The sequence below is a fragment of the Perca flavescens genome, chromosome 14 (assembly GCF_004354835.1).
Source record: "Perca flavescens isolate YP-PL-M2 chromosome 14, PFLA_1.0, whole genome shotgun sequence".
Taxonomy (NCBI): domain Eukaryota; kingdom Metazoa; phylum Chordata; class Actinopteri; order Perciformes; family Percidae; genus Perca; species Perca flavescens.
Genome location: NC_041344.1, coordinates 20,357,664 through 20,384,796, shown reverse-complemented (window position 1 = coordinate 20,384,796; position 27,133 = coordinate 20,357,664). Strand labels below are relative to the sequence as shown.

The following is a 27,133-nucleotide window of genomic DNA, read 5'->3' as shown; positions in this document are numbered from 1 at the left end:
AGACAGGTTGTGCGTCTGAGAGGAAGTCCCTCACACGATGACACAAATATGTGGGTACAGTTTTGTAAAACAGAGTGAGGAAAATGCCCACATGTTGCTATTAAAACCTTTATTAACCTTCATTGTTTAAAATCCTGCTTTATAAGGTCATCCACTGTGTCTTATTCCAGCGCTGTGGAGATAAGTCTGCCAATGCGAGACTATCCACTGTTTTACATGTATTACCTGCATTTGTGTAAAATGGCTACAGACAGGGATTTTCACCTCCAAAATCCATAACTGCTCTCTCTTACACTCACTACTAGTATATGCACATCTTTAAAACCAATATTAATCAGTTTATTTTTTATATCTTAAGAAGTACTGCTTTCAGTGCGTATACTTTCCAAGTGTGCCACAAATCTAAGGCCCCCAAAATCAGGAGTTGGTGCAGGAAGTGGACCCTCCCCCCATAGCACATTTACACTCACACACACTGAAACCTGAGCCACAGGAAGTGGTCCTGCGCAGCATCATGTCAGGGCAGATTAATTATTCACCATTTAAAAAATGCACCTTTTTTGTCTCTCCTATACTTTTTCTCCTCCCCCTCTACTCCCTTCTTGTCTTCTCTCCATTTATTGTTTTCATTGCAGGTCCTCCAGAGAGGAACCGTCAAGGAGACAAAAAGCTCTGCTACCTGCGTTATCTCAAAATGAGCTGCGTTCAGACTCAAAATGAGCTGCTGCTGCTGCTGCTGTGGTTGCACAGGCCCCAAAATTCCGGGAAATATTCTCCTGTGGTGTTCCCTGAAGACTTGCGGTATTCCTGCCCGCAGTATCCCCACAACGCTTTTGTGGAATTTCCTAAATGGATGAAAAAGTTTATTTGAACTCTTTTGAAAAGTGAAACATATATCTTCCTTATCTCTCCATGGATGTATTATTATACTGTGTAAACCCAAGTGTGAAAAGACTGAGCAAGAAAATAAAAAGAACATTTTTGTGGTTTTATGAGAATAGAGTGAACAAACTATAACACCACCCAGTTAACACAATGTGGGCGATTAACACTTTAAAACCTCCATTCAGTGACCTCACCAGCAACTTTACTGTGTGTAAGCAAGTTCATAAGCCAAAACAGGACAGTGGTTGAAAAACAAGATAAAAACAGCCTGTGGATGTAAAGTCCATGCTTATCATTTGCCAACAAATTATGTCTGCAATCATTTGTTGATTGACAACACAACAGAAACATTAAAAGGAAACATTTAACCACTGCCAGAGAACTGCAAAACCATCTTTTTTTTTAGAATTTATTACATGTATCCATCCCTTCTCATGTCTAGTTGAGCTGGATCAAATGAGCTGGATAAAAAGTCTTTAAAAAAGACACTGAAGGAACTAATTTGTCATTGCAAGTATTGGTTAAATTTGGTTATATGCAGGTTGGTAGTATTTTAAGGGCTCTATAGACATATTTCTGTTAGTTTCATTTTATGACTGCTGTTGCTGTTCCTCCTCGTCATTACATTTTTCTGTGTTTGACTTGCATTGCCAACCTGCTACATTGATTCACAAGACTGTACTTGTTGATATATTAAATAATGTTTCATTTTTGTAACTGATATACAACCTGTAATCTACATAGGAGTGGCTGTGGCTCAGGTGGTAGGGCAGGTCATCCATAAATCCTAGGATTTGATTTTGATCCCCAGCTCCTCCCATTCACATGTCAAAGCATTCTTATTTAAGTAAATCACTGAACCTCAAACCTTGTCATCGGTGTGTATGTGTACGCAAGGGTGAATGAGAGACTTGCTTTGCCTACTAGGTTTTAAATGAAGTCAATTTGCTGCTTTGAATACTAATAATAAAAGTGCTGAATGCCAGACTGCTTTCATAGCTAACAAATTAAATTAGTCTTTCTACCCGTTTTACTTCTTCTTCTCTCTATTGTGTTAGTGTGCAACCTTCTGGGACCTCTGTGATGTAACAGTGGGGTCTGCTATCTGTCCTGAAGAGTCATGTGGCCTGTTATTCTGTCTTTGTGCAATGTCATACCAAATGTTATTCACTGGAAAATATATTTCCCACAAGTACGGTAAACTATCCAGTTTATGTTGTGCACATGTGTGTGTTAGCAGTTAGTATGGGACCACAGGGATGTGCACAGAGTCCTAGAATGACACAGTTGTTGTGCACCAGGAAGTGTCCACTCTCCTCCTCCTGCCAGGACTGTGACTGTGTGGATTATGTGGATGTCAGGGGGGAGAAGGTTGTGTTAAGTGGAGGTTGGAAGAGCAGCGGGCAAACACACTTTCCCCTCAGGCGAGTGGTCAAGGGACAATTAAGGGCATAGACACACACACAACCTCATGCACGCACTCAGCTCACATAACCACAAACCGTTGATTCTAAAGTAAACATCTTGCCCCATTAATGTGCCTTGGGCTATTTGGCCCACTGGCCTACCCTGGTGACCCTTGTTACCGTGGTGATTAGATATTGGGAGCCTTCATCTGCAAACATTTAGTCAGTGTCACCCCTAATCTACCTTCTGTCACCCTGCCACCAGCGGGCTCAGCAGCAACACACACAAACATGCAACTGAAGACACACATTGTGCCACATAATTTACAACTGACAAATGAATATATCTTCTCTCTGCTACTGCTGTCCCGTTAAAACCTTCGAACGCTGATCTATTTTTATGAGTTAAAGGGATGCTGTGCTAATATCTTTTGAGTATCAACTTTTCATCCCAAGGTGGCTGTAACAAGTTTATAGTTTCCTCCTTTACAGAAAACAGTGGCTGTGGTCAGCCTGAATTCAGTGGATTCTACTCCAGCAGCATAATCCACTTCTACACTGTTCCTCTGTGTGTTCCAAACACTCATATTTTAGCATAAACCTGGCTACAGACAAATATTTAGTTTTTGAGAATTGAGATCTTTGTCAGAACAATGTTGCAACATAAAAGTAGTAAAAAAGTAGCACTGTTGCAATTTTCAGTATCACTTTAAGCACAGTTAAAAGATTTCACATAAAGATTTCAGCCAGGCTGAAAGTAAGGCTGTTTTTTCTTGTATTGTAAAAGTTGACATTTCGGAGATCCAACAATAAAGATATGTACCTATAACACACATTTTCTTTGTCATTAAATTACCATTTACTGTCACATTCCACATCCTGACCTCTGAACTATGACACACAGGTCCTCCTCCTCCTCCAGGCCAAACCACCATGGACACCGTGCCTCAGGTCACTCGTTGGCTTACTAAGCAGCGCAAAAGAGTGTGTTATGTATGGAAATAAGACAATGCTTAAAGGACAAATACATTTTGAGCTGTGACTCACTTGTATGGTCATCCAACAAATGCAAACAGGTTAATACTATGTCATACTTTCTATATGTTTGCACCAAAAGCCATCCCAAAAGTACGAGTACCCTTACTTCTAATTGTTATTAACAGTATTATTAGTAGGCTGATATTTACACCAAAATATACTGTATATCATGATGAATTGGGAAAAACCAAGCAATTATGTAAAATCAGACATTCAGAACCCCCATATAGACCGAATGGAATAATCCTTTGTTTCACCACCACATTTTCAGACACTGGGATGATTCGACTGTGAGATTGTTAGTCAAACCAGGCTCCTTACCTTAGATCATGCAATGATCATGTCGTGCAACTGCTGAATTAGGGTACCGGCAACTTTTTTGAACCAATTTAGGCCCTGATTAAGGGTGATGGAGCAGGTAAGACAAAATCTCTGGGCTCAAGCCTGGTCATAGATCACACTGGTGGAGAGTACAAAACCCCCAAAACAGAAGAAAATATGGTAATATAGGAATGACACATCAGAGTATCAGTCAAGAGAAAAAAAAACAATTTAAAAATCAGTACAAACCAGAAGGCATACACAAACTAGGCAGCTGCTTAGGGCTCGGCAGACCACATAGAAGATCCCTCACCATTTTACTTGCTTTAATCATTCCTCCTGTTCTTAGAAGGTGTTAATGTTCTCCTGCTGAAAACTATAATCTGGGTAACGTTAGATATTATGTGTTGATTTTGGGTATGCTCTACTGGAAGCAGGTTTAGTTTTAAGAGCTCAAATCTTATTTCAATACCACTTACTAACAGGGCACACTTCATAAAGGGTTTATAGTTTGTAACTATGTCTTTATAAGTGGTTTAGGTTAAAAAGTAATGTACTAATACTTTAAAGATAAGTTATAAGCCATTGTTAAGAACAACTTTTGGGTTGCCAAGTTGTAAAACTTCCTTCAGTAATAATGCAGACATAAATGTTGATAATCCATTAAAGGAATAGCTTATGAAATACTTATGAACTATATGCTTTCTTGCTTAAGAGTTAAATGACAACCACTCTCATGTCTTAATCTTTAGAATATAAACGATTTCTTGGCCCTGATTAGTAGGGTTGGGTAACGAAACGCGGTACCAATAGGGCACCGGTTCCAACGTAAACGGTAGTAATGAGACCAAATAGGAACGAAAATTTCGGTGCCTCATTTCGGTGCCTGACCGGCTGGATCACAATGGACACAATGTTTAAAAGACTGACAGCTTACGTTAAGTGGTGTTAAGTGTGACTGTATTTCCCTGTAGAGGATTCCAACACCGGGACGTAACAGTCTGTCTGCAGCTTTTCCCAACTGGTGCTTGTTTTTGTCGTTTACCAGAAATTTACTGGTGAAATAAGTCATTGTTATAAGTTATTGTTATTACATAATCAATAATTTCATTTTGACCATATGGCCTTAGCAATAATCAAGCCATTATTTAATGTCACCAACTGTCATTTTGCGCTTGTTTTTTAATATATTTTATATTATATACATTATAAATATATTATACATATTTTGGTTCAGGCACCGGTACCGTTTTAAAAGTATTGTTTTAGCACCGTATCGGAAAAAAAACCAAACGATACCCAACCCTAGTTGCTTGGCAAGAAGCAGAGACTCCAGTAATTAAGTCTGGAAGACAATCCCCCTATAAAACAGCAAATTATTGTATTCGCACTTACGCAAAATATTGTGTTAATAAGCAAGCTTTAAAAGTGCTGGTAGGTTTTTTTTTTTTTTTACTTTGAACAGAGCCAGGCTAGCTGTTTCCAGCCTTTATGCTAAGGTATCTGCAGCTTCATATGAACAAACAGGCGTGAAAGTGATATCAATCTTTCTCGACAAGAAAGTTAATAAATGTATTACCCTAAAATATTCATTTAATAAATACTTATGGGTTTCTGCATTTCTCGTAAGCCTATAAGTCTGCAGTTATAAATATTAAGTTATTGGCTTTTAATCATAAAGCACAGATGTACATGATCAGGTGACAGATAAGGATGAGCCAAGTTAATTGCAGCTCCTTATCTGTCCTCTTTAGGCAGCTCCCGATAAGCTCTCCAACTCTTAGCAGCTCACATCTAATGAGACTCACCACTGAAAGGCGGGTACTTGTGGGTCTGTGGGGGTAAAGAAAACACAAAGATCTTTAGGCTGTCTCTCAGCACTTTGTCACTTAACACCCACTGGTCAGCATAAAAGAGTTTGTTGTGGGAGGGAATTTGCCATGAAAAATAATTTTTTTCTCACAATCTAAGCAATGCTGTAGATTTCTAAACTGGAGATTTTCACAGATCCCCTTGTCTTCAAAAAAGCATTCCTTTTGAATGTGATAAAAGATCATGGGCATTTCAAATGATTCTGAATGAAACGTGGAATCAGGGTAAACATTTCAAAATCTAGAGCTCTTTAATTGGCATTAAAACTGAATATTCAATGTCCACTTGTTGGTTTCCATTCATCAAAACAGATTCATAAAAACAGTCAATGCAGCACTGAAGGCAGACAGTGAAATAGCACAAATAATTAGTCACTGCACAGTTTGTTACTGTGCATGCTGCATTTCTAGGAAGCTGAGTGTGTATTTGGGAGTAAAAATAAAACATTCTCCTTCCATTGCAGGTATTATTCAAGACAATATTTTCAAAGAGGCACATGAGGCAAGAGAATTTACCTTAACTGAGCTCGGCAGTCTCCGTTATCTAGCCTGCCTTCTTCAATATTCAAGCAGGAGAAAATGTAGCACTATAGGTACAGAGCATTAATATACTTTTTTTTTTTCTTCCACATGGCTCTATAAATTAAATAATGGCCTATTTACTTTCAGCACCATATTAAACAGATGTAGTTAACAAGGTTTCACTCCTGTGTTTTTTTTTGTCCCAGTGTGGATATATGAAGCAGTTTTGCTCCCCCATCAGGCTGTTTAAGGAAGTTGCAATCCAACGAGGACTGATCTGTCAAGTCTGCTTCCATCCTCTCGCGCTTTTCCACAAGCTACAACATGTGACTGTAGAAAGGTTCCCTCTTCAAGTCTGACACTCTTTAAATGATTTAAGAGGAGCTCAGAAGAACCCACCAGATATCTTGCTTGCAAAAAATTGTGTTTAATTGTTAAGGCACATCTTTGTGTTCCAAGAGAACCATTGTTGTCATTATTTTTGTATTGCCTTAATTATTATACATATTTCCAAACAATTTCCAAAATACAGGACATGATACATTTTTCAAGCAAACTGCTCAATGTCACTTTTCCTCTTCTTCTTGGATTTTGGTGGTTCAGGAGCTTCACTAACTGTGACATCCTTACCAGTTTCATGTCTCCTCTTTTTGCTTGGCTTGTCACTAAGGTAACCGCTGGAGTCACTGCCGTGGACCTCCATGGGAGCGATCTCCACCTCCTCCTCCTCCTCTTTGACATATTTTTCCTTTTTCTTTTTCTTCTTCTTTTTCTCACCAGCTTCATTGCCATTTCCATCATTCATTGTTCCGTTCAGATCTGGTCTAGTGTTGCCATCCAATTGGCAGGAGGGTGTACTCGTCACCTCCTCTTCTCCACCCTCCTCTTTGACTTTGTCTTTCTTCTTCTTTTTCTTCTTCTTCTTGGGGTTGTCTTCAGGAGACTCCTCGGTGGGTTCTGGGTTCGATTCTGCCTCTGCTAGTTCTGGCTCGTCTGCAGGGACGCCAAAATCCGAGCTCTCACCTATAGCCAGCAGCTCTTGCACCCTGAGATGCACACAGACAGAACACAGTAATCAATCACGGGTTTAACCACACCTTTCAAAAACATTATGCCATGATTTCTGTAGAACATACATTTCCATTTAAAGACTTCTGATATTATTTTTAACGTACAGAGTAAAACAAAAGTTATTATTCAGTATGCGTAGCTGCAAACTCAAGTGGGCAGAAAAAGGTGACAGCCCCCTTTACACCTGCATCATTTTTGGTAAAGAAATATGTTTTATATCATTGTAATTTAAATATCTTTAGTAACTTGAAAATATCACCTTGGGCTCTGGAAAATTATGCAGGGTATTTTTTTTTTTTTTTTACAATAGTCCAACATTTATACAGTAAACAATTATTTACAACAAGAACAAAATAATCAACATAAGAAAGCTGTATAAAGCGACTCACAATACTGACAGAAGTAGTAGTCAGGGTTCAGTAGGTGAGATGTGCCCATCTGGAGAGCAGATGTGATAAAACTGCTGCTTCTCGGAAAAATGAATGTGCGCACAGACGCTGCCTATGTGCAGGACTAGACTATAGCCCTATGCGCACGGGATTAATATTACCTGGTGACCTATAGTCATTTGTTATAATTACGGAGGTTGTCTGTGATAGGGCTGCACCATTAATCAAATTTTAAATGACGATCACAATTTTGGCTTCCCACGATCAAATTCACGTGATCGAGCGATATTTAAAATGCGTCATTCCGTTCATAGAACGCTCCGTATCAAAGTTTCTTTTTTTCAAAGCTCCGTAAACCACTGTCTGATCACGTGCCTCCATGAGCCAATCAGAGTTGTTCCCTGCACAGCGCAGCTTAGTTTCTAGATGTAGACAGTCACAGAGGACAGAGTAACGTGAGGAAAATTCCACAACAGATAGCAGTCGGTCATAAGTCGTGACAAGGTTTACCAGTTATCCAGTAAACGCAACATTTTGTCCCGTCTGTCTTGTTTTTCAGACAACAGCAGTGACCGCTGCTAGTTTGTGTCTTTTAGCTCATAGCTTTAGCGGCAGACTGTTGTACGTCCCGCTGTTGGAATCCTCTACAGTGAAATACAGTCACTCTACACCGTTTAGCTGTCAGCATTTTAGCCGTGTTTAATCCAGTTACTACTGTAGCTAATGGTAGGCTAATATTACCTGCTGTGTAACGTGTTATTAGTGTTTACTAGAGTGACATGCAGCAATGTTTCTGTTGCCTCTAACGTCTGTTTTGGAGCATCAGAGCGCAACGCAGACATTTAAGTGGCACCGTAATCCGCACTGCTATTTCGTCCGGTAGATACCAGGCACCGGTGCCATATTGGCACCAGATTTTAACATGTGCCGTAACGTGAACAGAAAATTGCGTTGCCTGTATCTTTTCACGGCAAAAGCGCATGTGTGGAAAGCGGTCGCACAACAGCTGAAATGGCATACTCTTCATAGTAGGAATGTAGCATAATATGGATGTATTGGCAGGAATGTAATTTGTCAGGTAAAAATTCCCCTGCAGATTAACTACCATATTTCCCCAAATGCAGAGGTCCTGTGATGAGATTAGTCTCGTGCGAATCACCATGTCTGTGATTTGGCAGGGTCGTATATTCTTTTTTCAAGGTTTATGCACCTTTTTTACCCCTTTCGCAAAGACGGATATGGGATCGCAAGGGGCTGCGGACACAGCCTTTCATGGGCAACCTAGTCTGGACCACTGCCCGACCGGAGACCTCCGTCCCCGAGTTGACGTGCTACCTGTGGCTTCGTCCGAGGGCAGACGATGCTGTGTGGGTGCCACCGCCGCGGGGATAGGGTATGCACCTCTGGTAACCTCTACAGGGCCTGGCCCAAAAAGATACGGACCCCCGACCCGAGTGCGTTGGGAACTATGCTTCACCTACACTGCTTTTAATTCGCCGCTGTTGCAAACAAAGCTCAAGTGAGCTTGATTTGGACAAGCCAAAGTTCTGTAGCTCAGCTTAACAGCACGCTTTCAAGTAACAGAAATCACAAACATATGGCACGTTCCTCAATCAAGTGGAGGTGTGTCTGTGATTTGCCCAAACGGTTCTATTCATACAGGTGCCATATTTTTCTATCAAAAACGCTGGTGAAAGGTTTGCAGCTATGTAACAAAAGACCATCCAGATTAGTTTTATCCCCATCCAACTTCCTCGCACACTTGCCTGGTCCTGTCCAGCCGTCCTCTGATCAGCAGCACCCCTGCAGTGTCAGCGTCAAGTGCAGTCACCTCAAACTCTAGCTCTGCTCCGATTCTTGGCCCTGCGTCCCGCCACGTTTCCACAGAAACCAGGTTGGGTTTTGGGATGCTGGCGTTGAAGCAGCCGTGCACCAGGCAGCCCACATGGCTTGCTCCTAGTTTATTCACGTTACCCTGGAAACAGAAACCCAGTAGAAATCGCAAATTACATGCATAAAAGTGGGCCCATAGGTAAAGGTCTTCTTCACGTTTTCTTGGTTTCCTGGAATATACTCCCACAAATCATGTACGGTATACAAGCTTAATTATATTGTCCTGGGAAATATGTAATCACATGAATGGACATCATTTTTGTTTACACAGAGACTTTTGTGTTTTACCACAAGCCCTCCTGGCGCGTGCAAATGTGACGTCATGTGATTGCCGTGACTATTTATAACCGCGCTGGTGCTCGCGACACTAGTTGCATTCTTCTCCTGAACAGCGGTGGCGCTAATGAGCAAATGCTACCGACGTTGCTCTTTCTAAGGACTAGAAGAAGAAAAAGGTAAACAACGGCAGAACAGGCAGCAGCATTGCCGTCAATGCTTTGATTTGATTCAATGACCTACTTCGACGGATCAAGCCTTTCATTCACCATAAAATAACTCATCTTAACCCAGTGAGTTTACAAGACAGACTTGCAGTCACTCTGATTGTCCTGGCATCCGGTTGTCGGCAAACTCGTTCAGGCCTCCTGTTTCCGTTTTGTTGCGCGCCACTGAGGAAGAGGAAAAAAAAATATTGCGCGCTATAAATCGGGCGCGCCGGCAGGATATTACGTCATTCTTGACATCACGATAGCGCGCGCCACCTTGGATGCGTCTAGTATATAAGAGCCTTAACACAGCAAGGCCAAGACAGATGCCAAAACTGTTAAGGTATGTAAGACACTCTGGATAACAACATCTGCAGAGTGCTGTAGATGTAAATCTTACCAACAATGTCTGTCCTCTTTGGGGCTGAAAGACAATAAAGTGGGCCTCTATGTCCATGTGGATGTAGCCGCTGTCGTCGTAGATGCCTCCATGCTGGCTCACTATCCTGATGTTGTCGTAAGCCAGGGGTACTCCCTTTAGACTGCATGAGTAAAACAGATTGAGTTGAATTATTTTGTTACAAGACCAATATGATGACATTTATGGTCAGATGAAACATATGCAAATTATTGTCACAGCAGCTCCATTTGAAAGACAAACCCCCCAAAGGCCCAATCTGAGACAGGAAAAACCCTGAATTCACAGAAGTCATTCAAAGACCTCATTCACTCTTCTGGATACTTTGACAGGCATGTTGCTATTTTCTGATATTTGATAGACTGAACGATTAATTTAAAAAGTTAAACAGATTGTGATATTCTTTAGTGACAACTCTTATGTCATCAACATTATACCAATGTCATTAGATATTGGATCCCTGCCAGTTGGACCCATGCTCTGGTAAACTGGTGGGAGCAGTGGTGTTTATTTACATCCATGCCAACATCCTGGATCAGGTGGTGGAAAGTAACTAAGCACATTTAACTTTCTACTCCATTACATAAATTTGTGGTGTCACGTTAACTAAAGTGTACATACAAAATGTTATAAATAGATATGATTTACATTTTAAAAAACAGCATAATTTATGTTTTCATTACTTTGACCGGCTGCAATAATACATGCTGCATATACAACAATGCATCAATCATAATAATACAATAATAAAGTAACGTTTTTACTTTTGATTCTATAAGTGCATTTTGTATTATATATTGGGGCACTGCCACTTTAATTTACGTAACAGGTCCGAATACATTATTTACCATAGTCAGAACCTTGCCTTGTTGCAGCTCATTAGCAGTGACAGGGAGGTGAAAACTTGGCCAGTAACAATAACTACAAACCTCAAATGTTTACTGAGAGACGACGGCTACATACATTATACACATTACAGGCTTAACCTTGCATGCTGTTAGAAATGGCTAGCATATCTGAAGCAAGCTGAAGTGGTTTCGTCAAATAAAAGACAAATGGCGTGTCCGGTGTTATTACTTCTGGGAGAACTTGAGCAGATCGGCTTCCAGCTCCTCCTGTATACCTGTCCTCTTCTTGTTCAGGTAGATGGGCGGCAGGGCAATGTGTCTCCGGTGCGTGTTCATGACCAGACACGAGTATGGCGCTGACAGCAGCTCGGAGGCGGCTGCAAACGAAGGGATAGAGCACGGGACCGCGCCGGCATCTCTGCCCGGTACAAAAGGCTCTTCGGTCGGTTGGACTTCAGCAGTGGTGGCGGATATTTCATCAGACATTTTCACATGAATCGGGTCGTCTTCTGCGTGCTCTAAGTTCGCCATGCTGTTTAAGAAGACCGGAAACGAACGACACGCAATTTCCGCTTTGGGGAAGGCTCAACATCAGTTAAAATATTTCTTTATATTGCCGCCTGCTGGCCAGGATGTGGAATTACAGTCGAAGAACATTTCAAATAGTCTACGCAAACAACATTTTACTCAAGTTTAATACCTACTCTGTCATTTTTGACCACATAAATTACAGCTATATTTATATTTATATAAACATAAAGACGTTGACTCAATGATGAAAACTTTTTGGGATTTACTGTTGTGTATTAAAAATAAATAAAGTAAGCAAATCCTTGATAGTGCCAGAAAATGTGTACAACTTGTCTGCTGTAGGTGTATCAAAAGACCTGTAAATTATTAACTCATAAACATGTAGCTGCATTTATAGAGTGTGGTCTAGACCTACTCTATCTGTAAAGTGTCTCGAGATAACTCTGTTATGATTTGATACTATAAATAAAATTGAATTGAATTGAATTTAAATGCTGTATGTCGTTGTAGTAGTAACTATAATGATACATTTTTTTTACCCTTTTTGTTTTGCATGTCAAATTGTAATCTACCTAATCTAATCTGTGTGATATGTGGCTGCATTTAAATGTTGTAAAGTAGAAGTACTCAAGTAAATAGTACCAAACATTGTTCCCACAAAGCCAATAGGGCAACGTGGACAACTGCCTCCAGGCACCCAGAGTCCCCTGAAAGCCCCTGGTTCTCAGTATGGCAATTTCTTTGTGGTAATGCGATTAATTGTAACAACATCTAGATTTAATTGCCATTATTTCAGGTGATTCTGTGCTTACTTGGCACATATGATCAAATTGGGCTAAATTGTGTTTAATCTGACAGTTATTCTTGAAATGAAATGCTTGGGACAGTTTGATAACTGACATGAATCTTTATTTAACCCCTGAAAGGTATGCATTTCCTCACTAACAGGACCTTTGTTATGTAAACTGCAAGGTGTGCACTGGCTACCCTGGCAAGGATGCTGTAAAGCTGTTCATCTGATAAGAGACGGTCATTGATTCTGTATCCTGTTCTCATATACAATGGCACATTAAGATCATTAGGGTGACCTGTGGTGTCAATAAGTGCAACACACACACACACACACACACACACACACACACAAAGTGCAGTGCAGGGCAGATCTGGCGCTCTCTTGGGCGCCATGGCCCACTCCTGTCAGTTTTCACAGTGATAAATTGTGACGTAGTTTCTTAGTCAGCAGACCTCCCAGTGGCTTCTGTAGCTGTGGGCCGTAGTTAACACACACACACACACACACACACACACACACACACACATACACACACACACACACAGTACAGTGCTTTCTGGAGTAGGCACCATAATGAGGTATTGAGCAGCATGATGTTGTCAGAGCAATTGTATATCTTCATTAGAGGTCACAGCTGTGTGTCTGTGTGTGTGCATGTGAGTGTATGTAATACTGTTTATTATTGCTTGAGGTGGTTTGGGAGGTGCTATAAAACAGATTCACTTCATCACTTATCTTTACGATGAGTGTGTGAATCTCAAGCAGAGCCAAAGGCATCACTGAGTTAAACTGAGGTCTCATAGGAATGCAGTGACTTCCTAAATCTTGCTCCACATTGATTATGTTGACACTGGTTGTCAAGATGTAATATAAGCACACTTGGTTTTTAAAATTTAGTACATGCATTTATCGAAAAAGAAACATTTAGTGTACAGAAAAAAATGCTGTGAGGGGGCAACTAGCTTAGTAATAACAGCAGTTGCGTACTTCCAAACAGAGACACCACACACAAGCGCTGATGTGTGCAACAAAAAATATTCAACACGGCAGTTCGTGAAATGGTCACGTTATTTTTAATCTATTGATTCGTGTACACGGACACGTTTATCTGTCACGGTTGTGATTAGGAAAAGAACAACGGGAAAGGGACGGTTGTGTTTAAGAAAAAAACAAGGGGAAAAGGAAACTTCAGACGCGGGAGACGGCCACGGTCTCTGGGGGATGCGGGACAACAACGGAACGGTTGTGTTTACGAAAAGAACAACAAGGAAAGGAATCGTCACACGCGGGACACAATCCCCAATCTCCAAGGTGAAGGTCCTGTGTTGTTTGGACCCATCCACCACCTCAACCAACCTCTCTGCACAGATTTTCGGCATTTCATACTACTTGCTACCATAGTTGTGCTGTGATCACGAAAGATGCTTCCCATTGAAATACATTAGTTTAAAAAACGTGCTGACCACCCTAAAAAAATGAGATGAACGTGTCCGTGTACACGAATCAAGAGATTAAATAACGTGACCATTTCACAAATTGCTGAAATATTACACTAAATTCCACTGGAATAATCCATGAAAGATAAACCATCACTCAGATTTGTTATACTTTAATTTAATTCACTTTTATAAGAAGCATTTATAAAAATATCTTCCTGATATACAAGCATGGATATACAATACAGTACATTGCGCATCACTGTATTTCATATAGCATTCCATTATCAGACGATACATATTACTGTAGGCTATTTCAAGATCTGCATTCCATAAACTCATAACAATACAGAGAATAGAGAAAAGAGAGAATAAAGACATTGAGACTGAAAAAGCAGTAGCCCTTCAAGTGAATCAGCTGCATGCTTGGTTTGTGCTCATCACTTTGAGGCGTTTCATTGGATAAAATCTATCCGTCCTGCTAATTAGTTTAAAGGTCAGATTATGTAATGCAGATGTTTGTCACCTGAATTATCACCCAAACGGCAGCTCTCCATCCTGGCTTTGGTTTGAGTTGATCAGAGGGGGTTTGAACCTGTGTTTGCATAATCATTCAGAAGCACAAACGCCTCCCTCTTGTTGTCAAAATGTCCTTTCTTTCTTTTTTACTCCGGCGGTAAAGAAAATGGGTTCCTAAGTGAGAGACCATTCACTCGCTGCAGTCAGGATCTTGTTATTGCATCTGCCGCAGGATGTGTAAAAAGAAGTTCGGGCTGTAATTGTCTTCTGACAGCAAGCGATACACATGAACAGCCTCTGTTTCAGTGTGTGCAAGTAACCTTTTGTGACACGTTGTCATGGTGATACTGTGGTGTGTCCGTTGTAAGATATCTGAGGAATGCCGTTACTGGAGTTGTCCAGGATCTCCTGGAAACACAAACGCACTTGATAACTTAACATGCACTGCCCAAATGCAAACTTCAAAATCTTCTTAGGTCATGAAACATGCATTTTCCCCACAACTGCTGGAGCTAAGTGCCATAATGCTGACAAGCTGACCAATTAGAAGCTCTCTTCTGCTATCCTATCCTTGTGTACCTTCTCGGTCATCTCATGCGAATGGTGCAGCGAGTGTTCCCTCTCCAGGAACATCCTCTGCTGCTCGGAGCTAGCCAGGCGACAGGTAAGCCATGTGGATAAGGTACAGGAAGAGATCCCTGGACAAGACAGGAAAAGGGAAACCAGCTCAACAAACAATGGAAGAAGAGCGTGCTGTCCTATCTTTAGTTTTTTATACTTTTTTAGCCATGCTAGTGACGTCCCTTGAGAATGACGTTATGGTGGTTGGTCCATCATGTTGGTCAAAACTGAAATATCTCAACAACCATTGGATGGATTGCCATGAAATTGTGTAAAGACGTTCATGATCGCAAGAGGATGAATCCTAATGACTTTTTGGATCCCCTGACTTTTCCCTTTAGCACCACCAGCAGGGCAAAGTTTTCACCTATCCATTAAAATGTCTTGAAAACTATTGGATGGATTGCTGTGAAATTTGGTACAGATGTTGATGTCATCCTCAGGTGGTGCCTTAGCATTTCATCTTCTGCAACCATCAGGTATTTTAATGTCTGTGTTTATTGTGTGCTACATTGGTTTATGACCAAACACATGCAAAACAAATGACATCTGTTGTGCTTTATGCTAATTAGCAAATGTTAGCATAAATTATAGTGTGGTCTAGACCTACTCTATCTATAAAGTGTCCTGAGATAACTTCTGTTGTGATTACAATTGAATTGAATTGAATCACATTGTGATGACTGAGCATTTTAGCACGTTGACATTAGCATTTACTCCTATATGATGATAGCATACACATGTCACATAGAGTAGACTTAATTGAGTTTAGCTGTGTTGCATTTCATCACAGTGTGTTGTTATATTTTGTTTACCCAGACAGGCCAGAGTCATGGCAGCCAGATGGATCGAGTGCATGGAGTCTGGTCGTTTGTTCAGCGCCCGAACAAACTGGAAGTTTAGGATCCCACCAATCAGACCACAAATACAGCATGCCGAAAATAAGATCATCTGAGGGACAGAGGTAGAGAATGTTTGATGTTAATGCAGACTCCAGAATTGATCTCTTATCAACAAAACTGTAAACAATCTGACAAAATGAGATGAGATGGGAGATATACTAACTACCACTGAGCTTCCATATGCTGTTTTGGAGAACGGTTGCTCTGATGAGTAACGCATATCAGTCAAAATAAATCTCATTTCCTATTAGAAAATTGGATTGCTCCTGAAAACACACTGTCTCTTCAAGAAATATTGCACAGATTGTAAATAAGCTTGCATCACTTACTTGTTCTTGTGTTTGTCTTTGTGTCAGATTTGTGTGTTAGAAGGTTGGTTCCTTTCAGTATTTAATCAAGCAATCTTTATAGATTACCTCCTTAGAATAGTAAAGCAGCTGGAAAACTCAAACAGAGTATAAGAATCAAATTTTCTTCCCCAGCAGGATCTGATTGGAAAATGACTGAAGTTCTGTTACTTTGCAATGGGAATAATACAATCCAATAAATTCAATACTACTCCCTGTTTATTGTGCATGCACATATGTGTATTGTGTCTGGAGTACAGGTTATCTTTCATTACTCCCAGAACAGATGCCTTTAGTGCCTTTAACCATATGGAAAAGGGCTTCTCCAATTTCAGTCATTAACCGGCGAAGTGTGGAAAGCGGCTGGCAGGACTCCGGAGCCAAACCAACCTAATGCAATCATCATCCCGCAGGCAAACAATGAGTAAGGGGATGGAAAGAAATGAGGAAGAAAGATAGAGAGAGTCAGAGCATCGAAGCGACCGGGGAGGATGAGATTGAACAGAGAAGATAGATGGATGAGGGCAATGAAAAAGGGTAAGTCACGAGGATAAAAATGGCGACAGAGACACTAGGTGGGGATGGATAGGGTGAGAAAGAGGGAGAGAAAGGTTGAGAGATTTCTCGGTTACAGTGGATTGTGCTGACATTGATCCATCATTAGTGCCCTCCCCGCAGGAGACAGAGACAGAGAGAGAGAGAGAGAGAGAGAGAGAGAGAGAGAGAGAGAGAGAGAGAGAGAGAGATGTTATTTAGTCCAGACTGTGATGCGATTACTGAGCAGAAAGATGGGATTTCCAAAGATGGAAAGAACGACAGAAAGAGAAGAGGAGAGGTGACTGCTTGTCTCCTCTGGTTTCCTCAGATGTCTTTTTCAGAGCACATGCACTGTATGCACCTGACAGGACAACACACACACACACACACACACACACACACACACACACAGCACCTTTAGACCGTCTTTACTTAGAAACTTCCAGGGATAGATAATGTGAAAATAATCAGACCAGACCATTAATACATTTGGATCCTTCCGAGTGTATACTTATGAGAATTGATGTGTGTGTATTAATAGTTGATGTATGATGGGTGACAGCACATAATATCTATAAGACAGTTCACTGATTAGCAACAGTATTAGTGTTCGAAATAAATTATCTTTTGAAGTGAAACACTTTCATACATAATAATTAATAATTATTTGGGTTTCATCTTCATCACCTCTCAAAGGATCTTTTGCCTCACCAAATGCCAAACATCTATGAAATTGTTTGTCGGTTTTGTTTCCAGTTAGAATTTGGCATCATGAAGTCTTTAACAGAGGACACTGATAACATGAATACAGTCTATAATTAATGAATGGGCCTCAAAACTCACCAATCAGTAAGACTCTTACTTACAGTAATTTGAGCAAGTTTCTTTTAGGTTAACACAACCAACAGTTGGAGATTCAAGCAAAAACTGAGGACAGGCAGAGAAACAAAATAGTGTCTAACATTTAGGGCTGTCCTCGACTAAAGAAATTCTTAGTTGACTAACACTTATACGATTTTGTCAACTAATCGATTAGTTGATTTAATTGCTTTGAGAGGTGGTCAAGACTAGAAAAGCACAATATAAATGTAGTTAATTAACCATCTGTAAAACTGAGTTTCTCCACAATTAATCCTGCGAAAGCACCACTTTAAATCTTGTGTTTACCATAAATGTGCTCAGAAGTTTCTTGGAAATAAGTAATTAAGCATGAATAAGCATAAAAAATGACTAATCGACTAAAGAAATCTTAGTCGACTAAGACCAAAACAACCTATTAGTCGACTAATCGACTAAGAGGTGGGAGCTCTACTAACATTTTTCAGATTTGAATTTTTGCTTCTGATTTCTCTAAAAGCACAAAATGTTCAGATATGCTTATTCACTTTTTTTTTTTATTGCTGAGACGGTTCAACACAAATACAAAAGCCACAACACAAATACATATACAATGTGAAGTGTGTTGTTGACAGACTGAGCTTGCGGATGAGCAGGAGGGAAATTCTTGTAGGTTTGAGACACACACACACACACACACACACACACTTTCCAAACCAACTGTACCAAGGGAATTTGCCACTTGGAGCTGATCAATAACCAGATAGATACGGTTAACAAGTTAAAAACACCAAACAGTGGGATATACTATTTGTGTGATTTAAACAGCTTCACTAAACGTAACAAACTATAGACTTTAAAAGACGCTGGGCGCCATTTAGATAACGGTATAGCTGTAGTTTCGTAGCCTAAATGGCAGATTACATCACATAGCGACAGTAATCATAATTAGCAAGTAACCATGTTTCACTTACTTCTCAAACATGCAAGAACTTTCCTCCTGCTCAAAACGTTTATTGGCATTTCTTTAAAGCAATCACAATCGTCATGGGCGGTGCTAAGCGCTGGACGGAGCCATGGTGTTGCTGCAATATATGCTGCGTTCCAGACACAGTTTTTAGCCTGTAAGTTATGACTTCAAGTCACGACTCACAACTTGGTAGTGTTCCAGGCAAAGTCACCACAAACCCTTCTAGCTAGCGTTAGCTAGCGGCTACCTAACGTGGACGTTAGCTAGTTGACGTTAGCTATCTAGGTTACTTTACGTTGCCGATTTATGTCTATTTATTTCTAATTATCACTGTTAATAAACGGTGTCTGTACAGCATCAGCGGGGGTCGCCATTGTTGTTTATGTGTGTGTGACGTCAAAAACTGTAACTGGGAGTACAATGATCTGGTACGAGTTCACATGTAGTAAGTTACGGGTTTGACTGCCGTTCCAGGGCACTTCCACGAGTAGAAGGTTATGAAAACACGAGTTACGGGTTGCCTGGAACGCAGCAATAGTCTCGGGAAGGAACTTGTTTTGGTGGAACATGTGAACGTTCAAAGGTTGTTTTAGTCGTGCTAAGCTAAGCTAACTGACAGCTAGCTGTATCTTAATATTTACTGTACAAATATGAGACTTGTTTGGATCTTCTCATCAAACCCTTGCCAAAGAAAAAAACGTATTCCTAAAAATGTCTAATTATTCCTTTAAAAAACTTTGAATCTTCCCATGTGTCATATCACTGGGTGCTGTTTGCTGCAGCAGGAACATGCTGTTTAAAAAGAGACTACAATTTAATACATCAGAAAGGACAAACAAAGAGGCCACTGGGAAACGAAACCGCTAAATATATACTTACAATAAGACCTGTCCTCTTGCGAGCACACAGCACTCCACACATCCCACAGACCAGAAACTGGAAAGAGATAGAGAACAACAGAATGAGTCAATGAATCAATGAGCAGTTTGAGAAGTTGTAGTCTCAAGATAATTACTGGTTAAGAAACAATATAAAACGTAAACTATTGGTATCACTCCATCCTCCCCGTCTTGACAACAGGAAAGGGAGAATGTATTATTTACACTTGGCTATGCAGATGCAACTTTCTCCCTCTAAAAATAGTGTGTTATTGTGGGCTTTGAGCAAGAAGGCACATTGTCCTGGATGTCAATGATTCAGACTGAACTGGAACAGCGCACTGGTGTATTATAGACGTCATCCCTTGGCTTCCTCTCATTTTCAGTCTAACGTCCAGTTACAGTAAACCGTTGTAGTCTTGAATTCATTTTTTGTTTATTTATTTGAAAGCAACTTAAAATCACTCTGCTTTCAGTTAAAGTTAAAAGTTTTTAGTAAATCAAGGTCCACTTACTAGATTTCTTTCAGAGCTTTCAGTCCTATCTTGTGGCCTTCATCAGTGGACAGAGTTTGCTAAGTTGACAGCTCTGGGGAAAAAATCCCTTTAGTTGAACTTAACTGAAAAAATCTTTGGACATTGAAACTGCTCTGGGGGCAGCAGTCAGTCAGTCTGAATGACTCTCAGCTCCTGACAGGAGATCTTTGAGTAATCACGAGACACAGTAGCTCAGCAGGCAGCATTCAACAGCTGTGAGGTTGAACACACACACGTCACATTGCATAACAGTTTCGCAGCAACTTTATGCACACACACACACTACATGCACTCACATTCAAATATACAACCTATATAATGTCATATCACTAATTGCTGTCTTTCCACATATTTACACACCTCAGGGGTCTTTGAAATACTTATGACTCATGTTGCCTAAGCTTCAGGCACTTACAGTACTTCTCAGCAATAAGAGTGTTCATGGTCATGTACAGTATAAGGTTATATGTAGCTGCTACTAGAAATGTCAGAAACTCAACTTATTATTGCTCATCAGCAAAATCAAGACAACGAGGCCACTGTCACAGCAGGAGACTTATGCAGAGGAGTGAGCTGATTGTGCGTAAAAAAGCTTTGACTCTCCAAAGAACAGAGCAACAACTCAAGCATGAATGAATGAAACCGATGTTTAGCTCCAGAACAGAGGCATATATAGGCCAAATGGCTGTGTGTGTGTCTCTAACATCTACAGTAATAGACAAACACATTGTGCCACATAAAAGACAAACATAACCAAAACATTCACCACACCCTGGGTCTATACTGGGAGAGGAGCCAAAACTTCCAGTTAGTGGTTAATATTATAAACACCAGTATAAACAAAAATCTATGTAATACCTTCAATAAACGCTTTCTACTGTGACCTCAAATACTACAAACGTGTGTGATGTAAATAGCTGAAGAAAATTAAAGACTTTTTAAGAAAAATGCTGATATGTAGACTGTGTTTTTTAGTTGTAGAATCAAATGGTTAGAGTTATTATTACAGTTGTATAACCTACGTAATGAAGGATTTATGAAAATCATTTAACAAAAAATGTGCTGCACAACTTTTTGAGCTAAATTCAACGGTATATGAGTAAGAAGTTTGGTAGTTCCCTTTAGTTTTAGCTTTGGCCCTCCACAACACCCCTGGAGATAGGTATCCTCTCTGGAGGTAAATAAGGAAAAGTAAGGACAAAAGTTGTTCTCAGGACGTACACAGAGTCCGCTCCACACCGGGGACGCGTCGCCCTGCTGCGGTTTGTGTTGTCCCCGGACCCAGCTAATGCCCACGGCTCCCAGGACGATGCTCGCCACACCCAGGCCCACCTCCACCACGGACAGCAGGAGCAGGCTCCACAGGATCTTGCGGCTGGAGCACATCTTGCCCCGGGCATCTCTCCAGATCCAGCAGGAGGAAACGGCAGTGGGAGGGCGAGAGAGGAGTCCGCTTCTCGGTGCTCCGAGCGCGTCGCAGCTCTACTGCTTCATACCCGGCTGAAAAGAGAGGTTATCCGAACAAGGAGGTCCAAGTAGAGTAGAAAGGTTAAAGGAAAAAAAACTGGAGGAAGGAAGCTGGCTATGCAGGTGGCTATTTTCTGTAAAAGAGAGAGCGCTCCGCTGAAGTACCTACGCTTGCTCAAGTGCGTTTGTGCCGCCTGGCGCTGTCCAAGGTACTTAAGCACCGCTGCGAGCGAACACACACGCGCACACACACGCGCGCGCACACATACGCGCACACACACACGCGTACACACACACACACACGCGTACACACACACACGCGCGCACACACACACACGATGCCAGAATTTGCGCGCACGCAGACGCGCGCAATCCAGTGCCGATGCCAGGAGACCAAGAGTCGCATCCTCCGCCCACATGTGGAAACAGGAGTAAAGTAAAATAGCTTAAATGGAATAAAATACAACAAAGAATGAAAAATGACAGTATAGGCAGTATAGTGCAAGTTATGACCAAATAACCCAACATTTGATTTAATGAAAGCAGTGTCCAACAGAAAAAGCCTCAACTTTGAGAGTCGGAGCAGACCTCAACTTTTTGATTTTTACTATTTTAGTCCTTGTTTTATTGGCTCTGCCGAATTTTTGTAAGGCCTTTTGATTGTTTTAGAGGACAGGTTTTTATTTTGTTATTTTGGTTCTAGTTTGCTTTCAGTTAGAATAATTTTGTTTTGGAGGAATACTATTGAAGATCTCTTGTAAATATGTTTTTGTTAGCGGCTACAGCTATTGTAAGGCCTGGTGAAGGGCAAAGCAATTGGCAAATTTTTCTCCTGTGCGTGCATTTACCTTAAGAGTGTCTTTAGTGCGGTTGTTTTATTTATTGCAGTATAGTGTGAACTTTTAGGCCACTTGCCTTAGTTTGAATTTGGCTGCAGCCCCTCTGAAGGTCGCTTTTAGCCTATATCTCCTCCAATTTTTAAAGATTGTTTTATATGTTGTTTTCTTTCGTTATTTTTGGTCATTTTATTTTCCAGGCATTAGTGTTTAACAACATTTATTTTGATCTTGGTTTAAATGTGTTTTACATATTTGTACTGATTTCTTAAATATATTACATAGCATAGGCACTATGTGTGTTTTAATTGTGGTCTTGCCTGCGATTGAGGGAAATTGGGTGTGAACCACAAGGTATGGTAGGACTCTTTGGGTAAAAGTCCCAAGGTGTTCTCTTTAGTGTCCGGTTGTTGCATAGGCCGAGTGGTTGTAAGTTTATTTGATTAGGACAATACACATTAATCAACATTTCTGTAAATGCGCCAGTATTAGCCAGTCGGCTAATATTCTTTATGGTGAGAAGAAACTGGAGCACCCGGAGGAAACCTATACGCAAACACGGGGAGAACATGCAAAGTCCACACAGAAAGGCCCGGAACGACCTGGATTCGAACCCAGAACCTTCTTGCTGCGAGGTAGAAGTGCTAACCACTGAGCACCGTGCTGCCACGGGTTACCATCTTTTTGTTGAACCACGTTTACACACAACGTGTACACTATTTAATTGTTAATGTCGATACCATTGTCTATGTTCTACAGAAGTCTGCCACTGCAGCCAATGTTGTCTGCCAGCGCACCCTGACTCTCCAAGTCAATCCACAACTGATAGGCTACAACTGCTGTGTCACATATGGAGTAGGCTATAGAACATAAGTCATTCAGTCTAATTTCTCTCTTTCTGTATACTGTCACAATGGCAACAACTTGGCTTGTGATCATGTTTTGTTTCTCATATCAATAAAATGGTTTCTCAAAATGAGATGATTCTCTCATAGATATGAGGTCATAAGGTCATAATCTTGAGAAAATATTTTTTTTATTTTGGGAATGTACTAATCCTATGCTTTCTCTGTTATTACATTTTTAGGTAATTTGTTGATATCAACCTGAAGAGGAGAACAAAGAACAGCCAGGGGAAAGTGCATCCAAGAAGATGGGAAAGCTAGTCCAGGAAAAGGCTGCCATTTGGCCACCCTAATAAAAAACAAACTCATGGACTTTGAGTGGGGCTTTATCTTTATGTAGCCACAACACATGTCCACACAGGATATTACTTTCACAAAGGAATAGTCAACACAACCATGTTCATGTTGTCATTATTTTAAGGTAACAAGTCTCAGCATTGTACATTAAGTATGGTATGCAAGTTGTATACAGATTGGTGAGAACCTGTTTGCCATGATTAAGAATTTCATTACTTGAATGTTTTAGCTACTCATTGTCTAAATCATTTAAATATTGAGCCACCACGACACTGACAATCTTTTAGACAACAGGAACCTATAATTTCTGTAGCAAAAAACAAAATTACCCTTTAATGCTGGTGACTGTAGCTGCCAGTAATTTACTGTAGTATAATTTAACAAGGAAATGTGTTACAGTGTTGCACCTCTCAAAGCAGCAACACATTTAGCCTTCTTTACGGACTCCTGGAAAAAAAGGGATCCAGCCCTGATATTTAAGATAAGATAAGCCTTTATTGTCTCCTATAGGAGAAATTCATCTTGGGCATTCAAGAGAAAAAGGATGGGGAAATGTGCAATCATCAAAATTAAGTGCACTTAATTTTGATGATTGCACATTTCCCGTTAACTCATGCTGTGGTCAATAACTTCTGTATTACACAATGCCCAATTGCACAATACCATATCAAATATAACATAGCATGTTGCCACAAATATTATTTAGTAGTATTAGTCACGCATACGTCACTGCAGCCAATACACACACAATTTATCTCTTATTGTTCATTAATTTGATTGAAAGCGGCACAAATGAGAATTTATAACTGATAAGCTTGCAGTTTGGTAACCTGTACCTTCTGCCTGAAGGCATCAGCTCATACTCACTATACAGGACGTGATTTGGGTCGTGGGTGATTTTGAGACGCTGTTTCCTCACCGCCTCCTCGAAGAGCTCCTGAAGAGGAGTTGGTGGCATTTGGCCAATTATTTTTCCAGCCCTTTTTATCAAGTTTTGGAGCTGTGATTTTAAGGACAGGTTACTGAACCAAGTCATAATGCCATGAAGAACAACAGATTCAATGGCTGCCTTGTCAAACAGTAACATGATAACTGTCCACTGAACTCCAAGTCGTCTTAAAAAATATAGACGCTGACTTTTCTTTTGAGCAAACATACTCCACTTGATGAGACCACTGCAACTGACAGTCTAATTGTATGCCTAAATACTTATATGCTGTTACCTGCTCAACAAGTACACCTTCAATTTGGAGTGTGCATTGATCTCCTATACCTGGGGTCAAAAAATATTTTTTTTGGTTTTATTTACATTAAGCGGCAGGTTATGCCTGTTGCACCACTTCACTACTTCCTCTATCTCCTGTTTATAGATAGCAATGTCTGAATATTTTTTAAGTAGACGAAGTATAGCTGTATCATCTGCAAATTTAATAATGTGGTTATTTCTAGAGATGTTTCTGCAATCATTTGTGTAAATTATAAAAAGTAAAGGAGAGCTTACACAGCCTTGAGGGGCACCTGTACGTATGTTCAGTATCAGAAAGAGTAGAGTAATTATAATGTGTGGCAGGTTCTCAGTGTCTTCAGTGGTATCCAAAGCCCTTAATATAACCAAATAGCATTTACCGGTAATATAAATAATTATAGAATATTTTATTCTTTTCATTTTATTGATTAATAGTGACATATTGTACCATAAGTATTTATCATCACATCAATTAAGACATCCTGATGTTTAATGGAGGCTGTATAAACCACTGAACACACCAAAACAATGTGCATGTCAAAAAACCACCGGAGGAAAGTATGAAAATATGAAAATGTTGTGGTATTTTGGCAATTTGAGTGAATTGGCCCTTTAATGTTTACACTGAGCACATGATGACACTAGTTTGAGCATCTGGGTACAGTTCAGTGTACATTACAGCTCTAAAGCTCCGGCGTTTCAATCAAAACATCATTTTTTTTTTTACATAGTTTTAAAAACTCAAACAAACAAACTTAAATGACAACAGCTTGTGTTTTAAAATCAGGTATAATATACTGTATAGCATACATAACATATAACCCCAAGATATAGTTTTAATAATTATTTCGGTTTTGATTAACCAAATGTAAAATTAACAAACATACATTGTTTTTTATAGACAATAAAAGAGTATTTCTCTACATTACATGATTCTAATTTGTCTTTTCAATGAGTTCTGAGGAACAGTAGATCCATAACAGCATCACAGTAACAACCACTTGTACAGATCAGGTACAACTCTGTACTTGTTGTTCATGCCTATGTAATAACAGGCCTGGCAGATAGCGTATGTAAACTCATGATTCTCCTCAGTAAGAGGACGTCTGGCAGTATAGAATGGCCGCCAATTAAAGTATCTCATATAATCCGTATTATTTTGATCCAGCTTCAAGAGGAACTCAGCGAGTTTTTCAGCATCAGGAAAGTCATTTACATGTATAAAGGAAGTACCTGGGGCAAAATCCTCATAGTTACTTCTTGGTGGGCCCAAAACTATTGGCACAGTGCCTGCCGCAAGAGGTCCATTGAATGTTTCTGTGATGTAATCTCTGTGAATTGAATTCTCAAAGGAAAGGTAGAATTTGCAGCTGCTGATAGTCAGGAAATAGTTCTCATTCGAGAACTCAGCAGAGGAGCGGTCAAAAACATCCACCTTAATGTGTTTTATAAGTTTTCTGTAGTAGTTGTAGCCCTCACCTGATTTTGTGCTGAGGACATCGCTATCCACAATCCAACAAACCAATCGCTCCTTCTTGGGTAGCACAAAATCTTCATCTGTGTTCTTCCTGAGAGTCAGTCGCCAGCGAACGTGGATATCTGCATCCTTCCTGTAGCTCAAGGTTAAATTAAAAAGGCCTTGGATGCCTGCTATCCTGCGTGTGTTGGTAGGTGAGTCTGTGTTAAACCAGATCCACCTCTGAAATCTCGCCCTAGGTGAGGTGGGAAGGTTGGAGAGGTCATCCTGGATAGCTCTGTGAAATACCAAAACTCCATGAGCTTTGGAGTATAACGATCTATCATCTGTGAGGTGGCAGTCGTCAATTTTGAATAGCGTCTTACAGTCTTGAAAATCAAACCTTTTGTTTTCAGGCCAGAACCACAGCAGCAATATAGGCTTGTCTGTGTGTTGTTTCTGTGAATGACCCGGGGGAGGATGACATTTTGGAGATGGCAAAGAATTATAGTACATTAAAAACAGAACTAGGATTCCAGCCAGCACTATAATCACTGTCAGGGTGGTTCGTAAAACAGAAGAGATTGAAGCCATGATAAACCTGCAAGGAAAGAAGAACTAAATAAACATACATAAACATACAAACATATACATTGGCAACACATTCCCTTAGCAAGGTATTGCCTGCACATTGCTATAATGTCATTTTTTTAAATTATCAAAGAAGATATTAAAAAAAAGTATAACTGTTAAAGCAGTAATAATAATTAAAGCTGCAAACAGCATTGAACGGGACCTCGCCCATCCCAGCACCTCAGGGGTACTGGCCGGATGCCCGGGAAATTTACTTCAAATGTTGCACATGGCCTCAG

The 27,133-nt window shown here is 40.3% G+C and overlaps 3 protein-coding genes across 3 annotated transcripts; all 3 read right to left on the bottom strand.

The window, feature by feature from the left end:
* Positions 1 to 5,749: 5,749 nt before the first annotated feature.
* On the bottom strand, positions 5,750 to 11,719 carry polr1f (RNA polymerase I subunit F). Its single transcript, XM_028597447.1, has 4 exons — positions 11,377 to 11,719; positions 10,282 to 10,423; positions 9,270 to 9,478; positions 5,750 to 7,089 (listed from the first exon to the last, which is right to left on the bottom strand). Exons 1-4 carry the CDS (start codon positions 11,676 to 11,678, stop codon positions 6,591 to 6,593), a joined length of 1,152 nt encoding a protein of 383 aa, XP_028453248.1. The 5' UTR covers positions 11,679 to 11,719; the 3' UTR covers positions 5,750 to 6,590.
* A 3,043-nt stretch (positions 11,720 to 14,762) lies between these two features.
* tmem196 (transmembrane protein 196) lies at positions 14,763 to 21,440 on the bottom strand. Its single transcript, XM_028596868.1, has 5 exons — positions 21,276 to 21,440; positions 19,520 to 19,576; positions 15,863 to 15,998; positions 15,006 to 15,124; positions 14,763 to 14,834 (listed from the first exon to the last, which is right to left on the bottom strand). The coding sequence occupies exons 1-5, from the start codon at positions 21,438 to 21,440 to the stop codon at positions 14,763 to 14,765; spliced, it is 549 nt and encodes a 182-aa protein (XP_028452669.1).
* Positions 21,441 to 25,790: 4,350 nt separating this feature from the next.
* LOC114568620 (alpha-(1,3)-fucosyltransferase 9-like) lies at positions 25,791 to 26,855 on the bottom strand. Its single transcript, XM_028598221.1, has one exon. It carries the CDS (start codon positions 26,853 to 26,855, stop codon positions 25,791 to 25,793), a length of 1,065 nt encoding a protein of 354 aa, XP_028454022.1.
* Positions 26,856 to 27,133: the final 278 nt, after the last annotated feature.

Coding starts and splice junctions, on each gene's coding strand:
- polr1f (XM_028597447.1), bottom strand. CDS start 11,678: ATGGCGAACTTAGAGCACGCAGAAGACGACCCGATTCATGTGAAAATG. Junction 10,424..11,376: donor CTGCTCAAGTTCTCCCAGAA/GTAATAACACCG, acceptor TTACTCATGCAG/TCTAAAGGGAGTACCCCTGG. Junction 9,479..10,281: donor AAAGAGGACAGACATTGTTG/GTAAGATTTACA, acceptor TTCTGTTTCCAG/GGTAACGTGAATAAACTAGG.
- tmem196 (XM_028596868.1), bottom strand. CDS start 21,440: ATGTGCTCCAGCCGCAAGATCCTGTGGAGCCTGCTCCTGCTGTCCGTG. Junction 19,577..21,275: donor CGGTGTGGAGCGGACTCTGT/GTACGTCCTGAG, acceptor ATCTCTTTCCAG/TTTCTGGTCTGTGGGATGTG. Junction 15,125..15,862: donor CATGACTCTGGCCTGTCTGG/GTAAACAAAATA, acceptor TGTCTTGTCCAG/GGATCTCTTCCTGTACCTTA.
- LOC114568620 (XM_028598221.1), bottom strand. CDS start 26,855: ATGGCTTCAATCTCTTCTGTTTTACGAACCACCCTGACAGTGATTATA.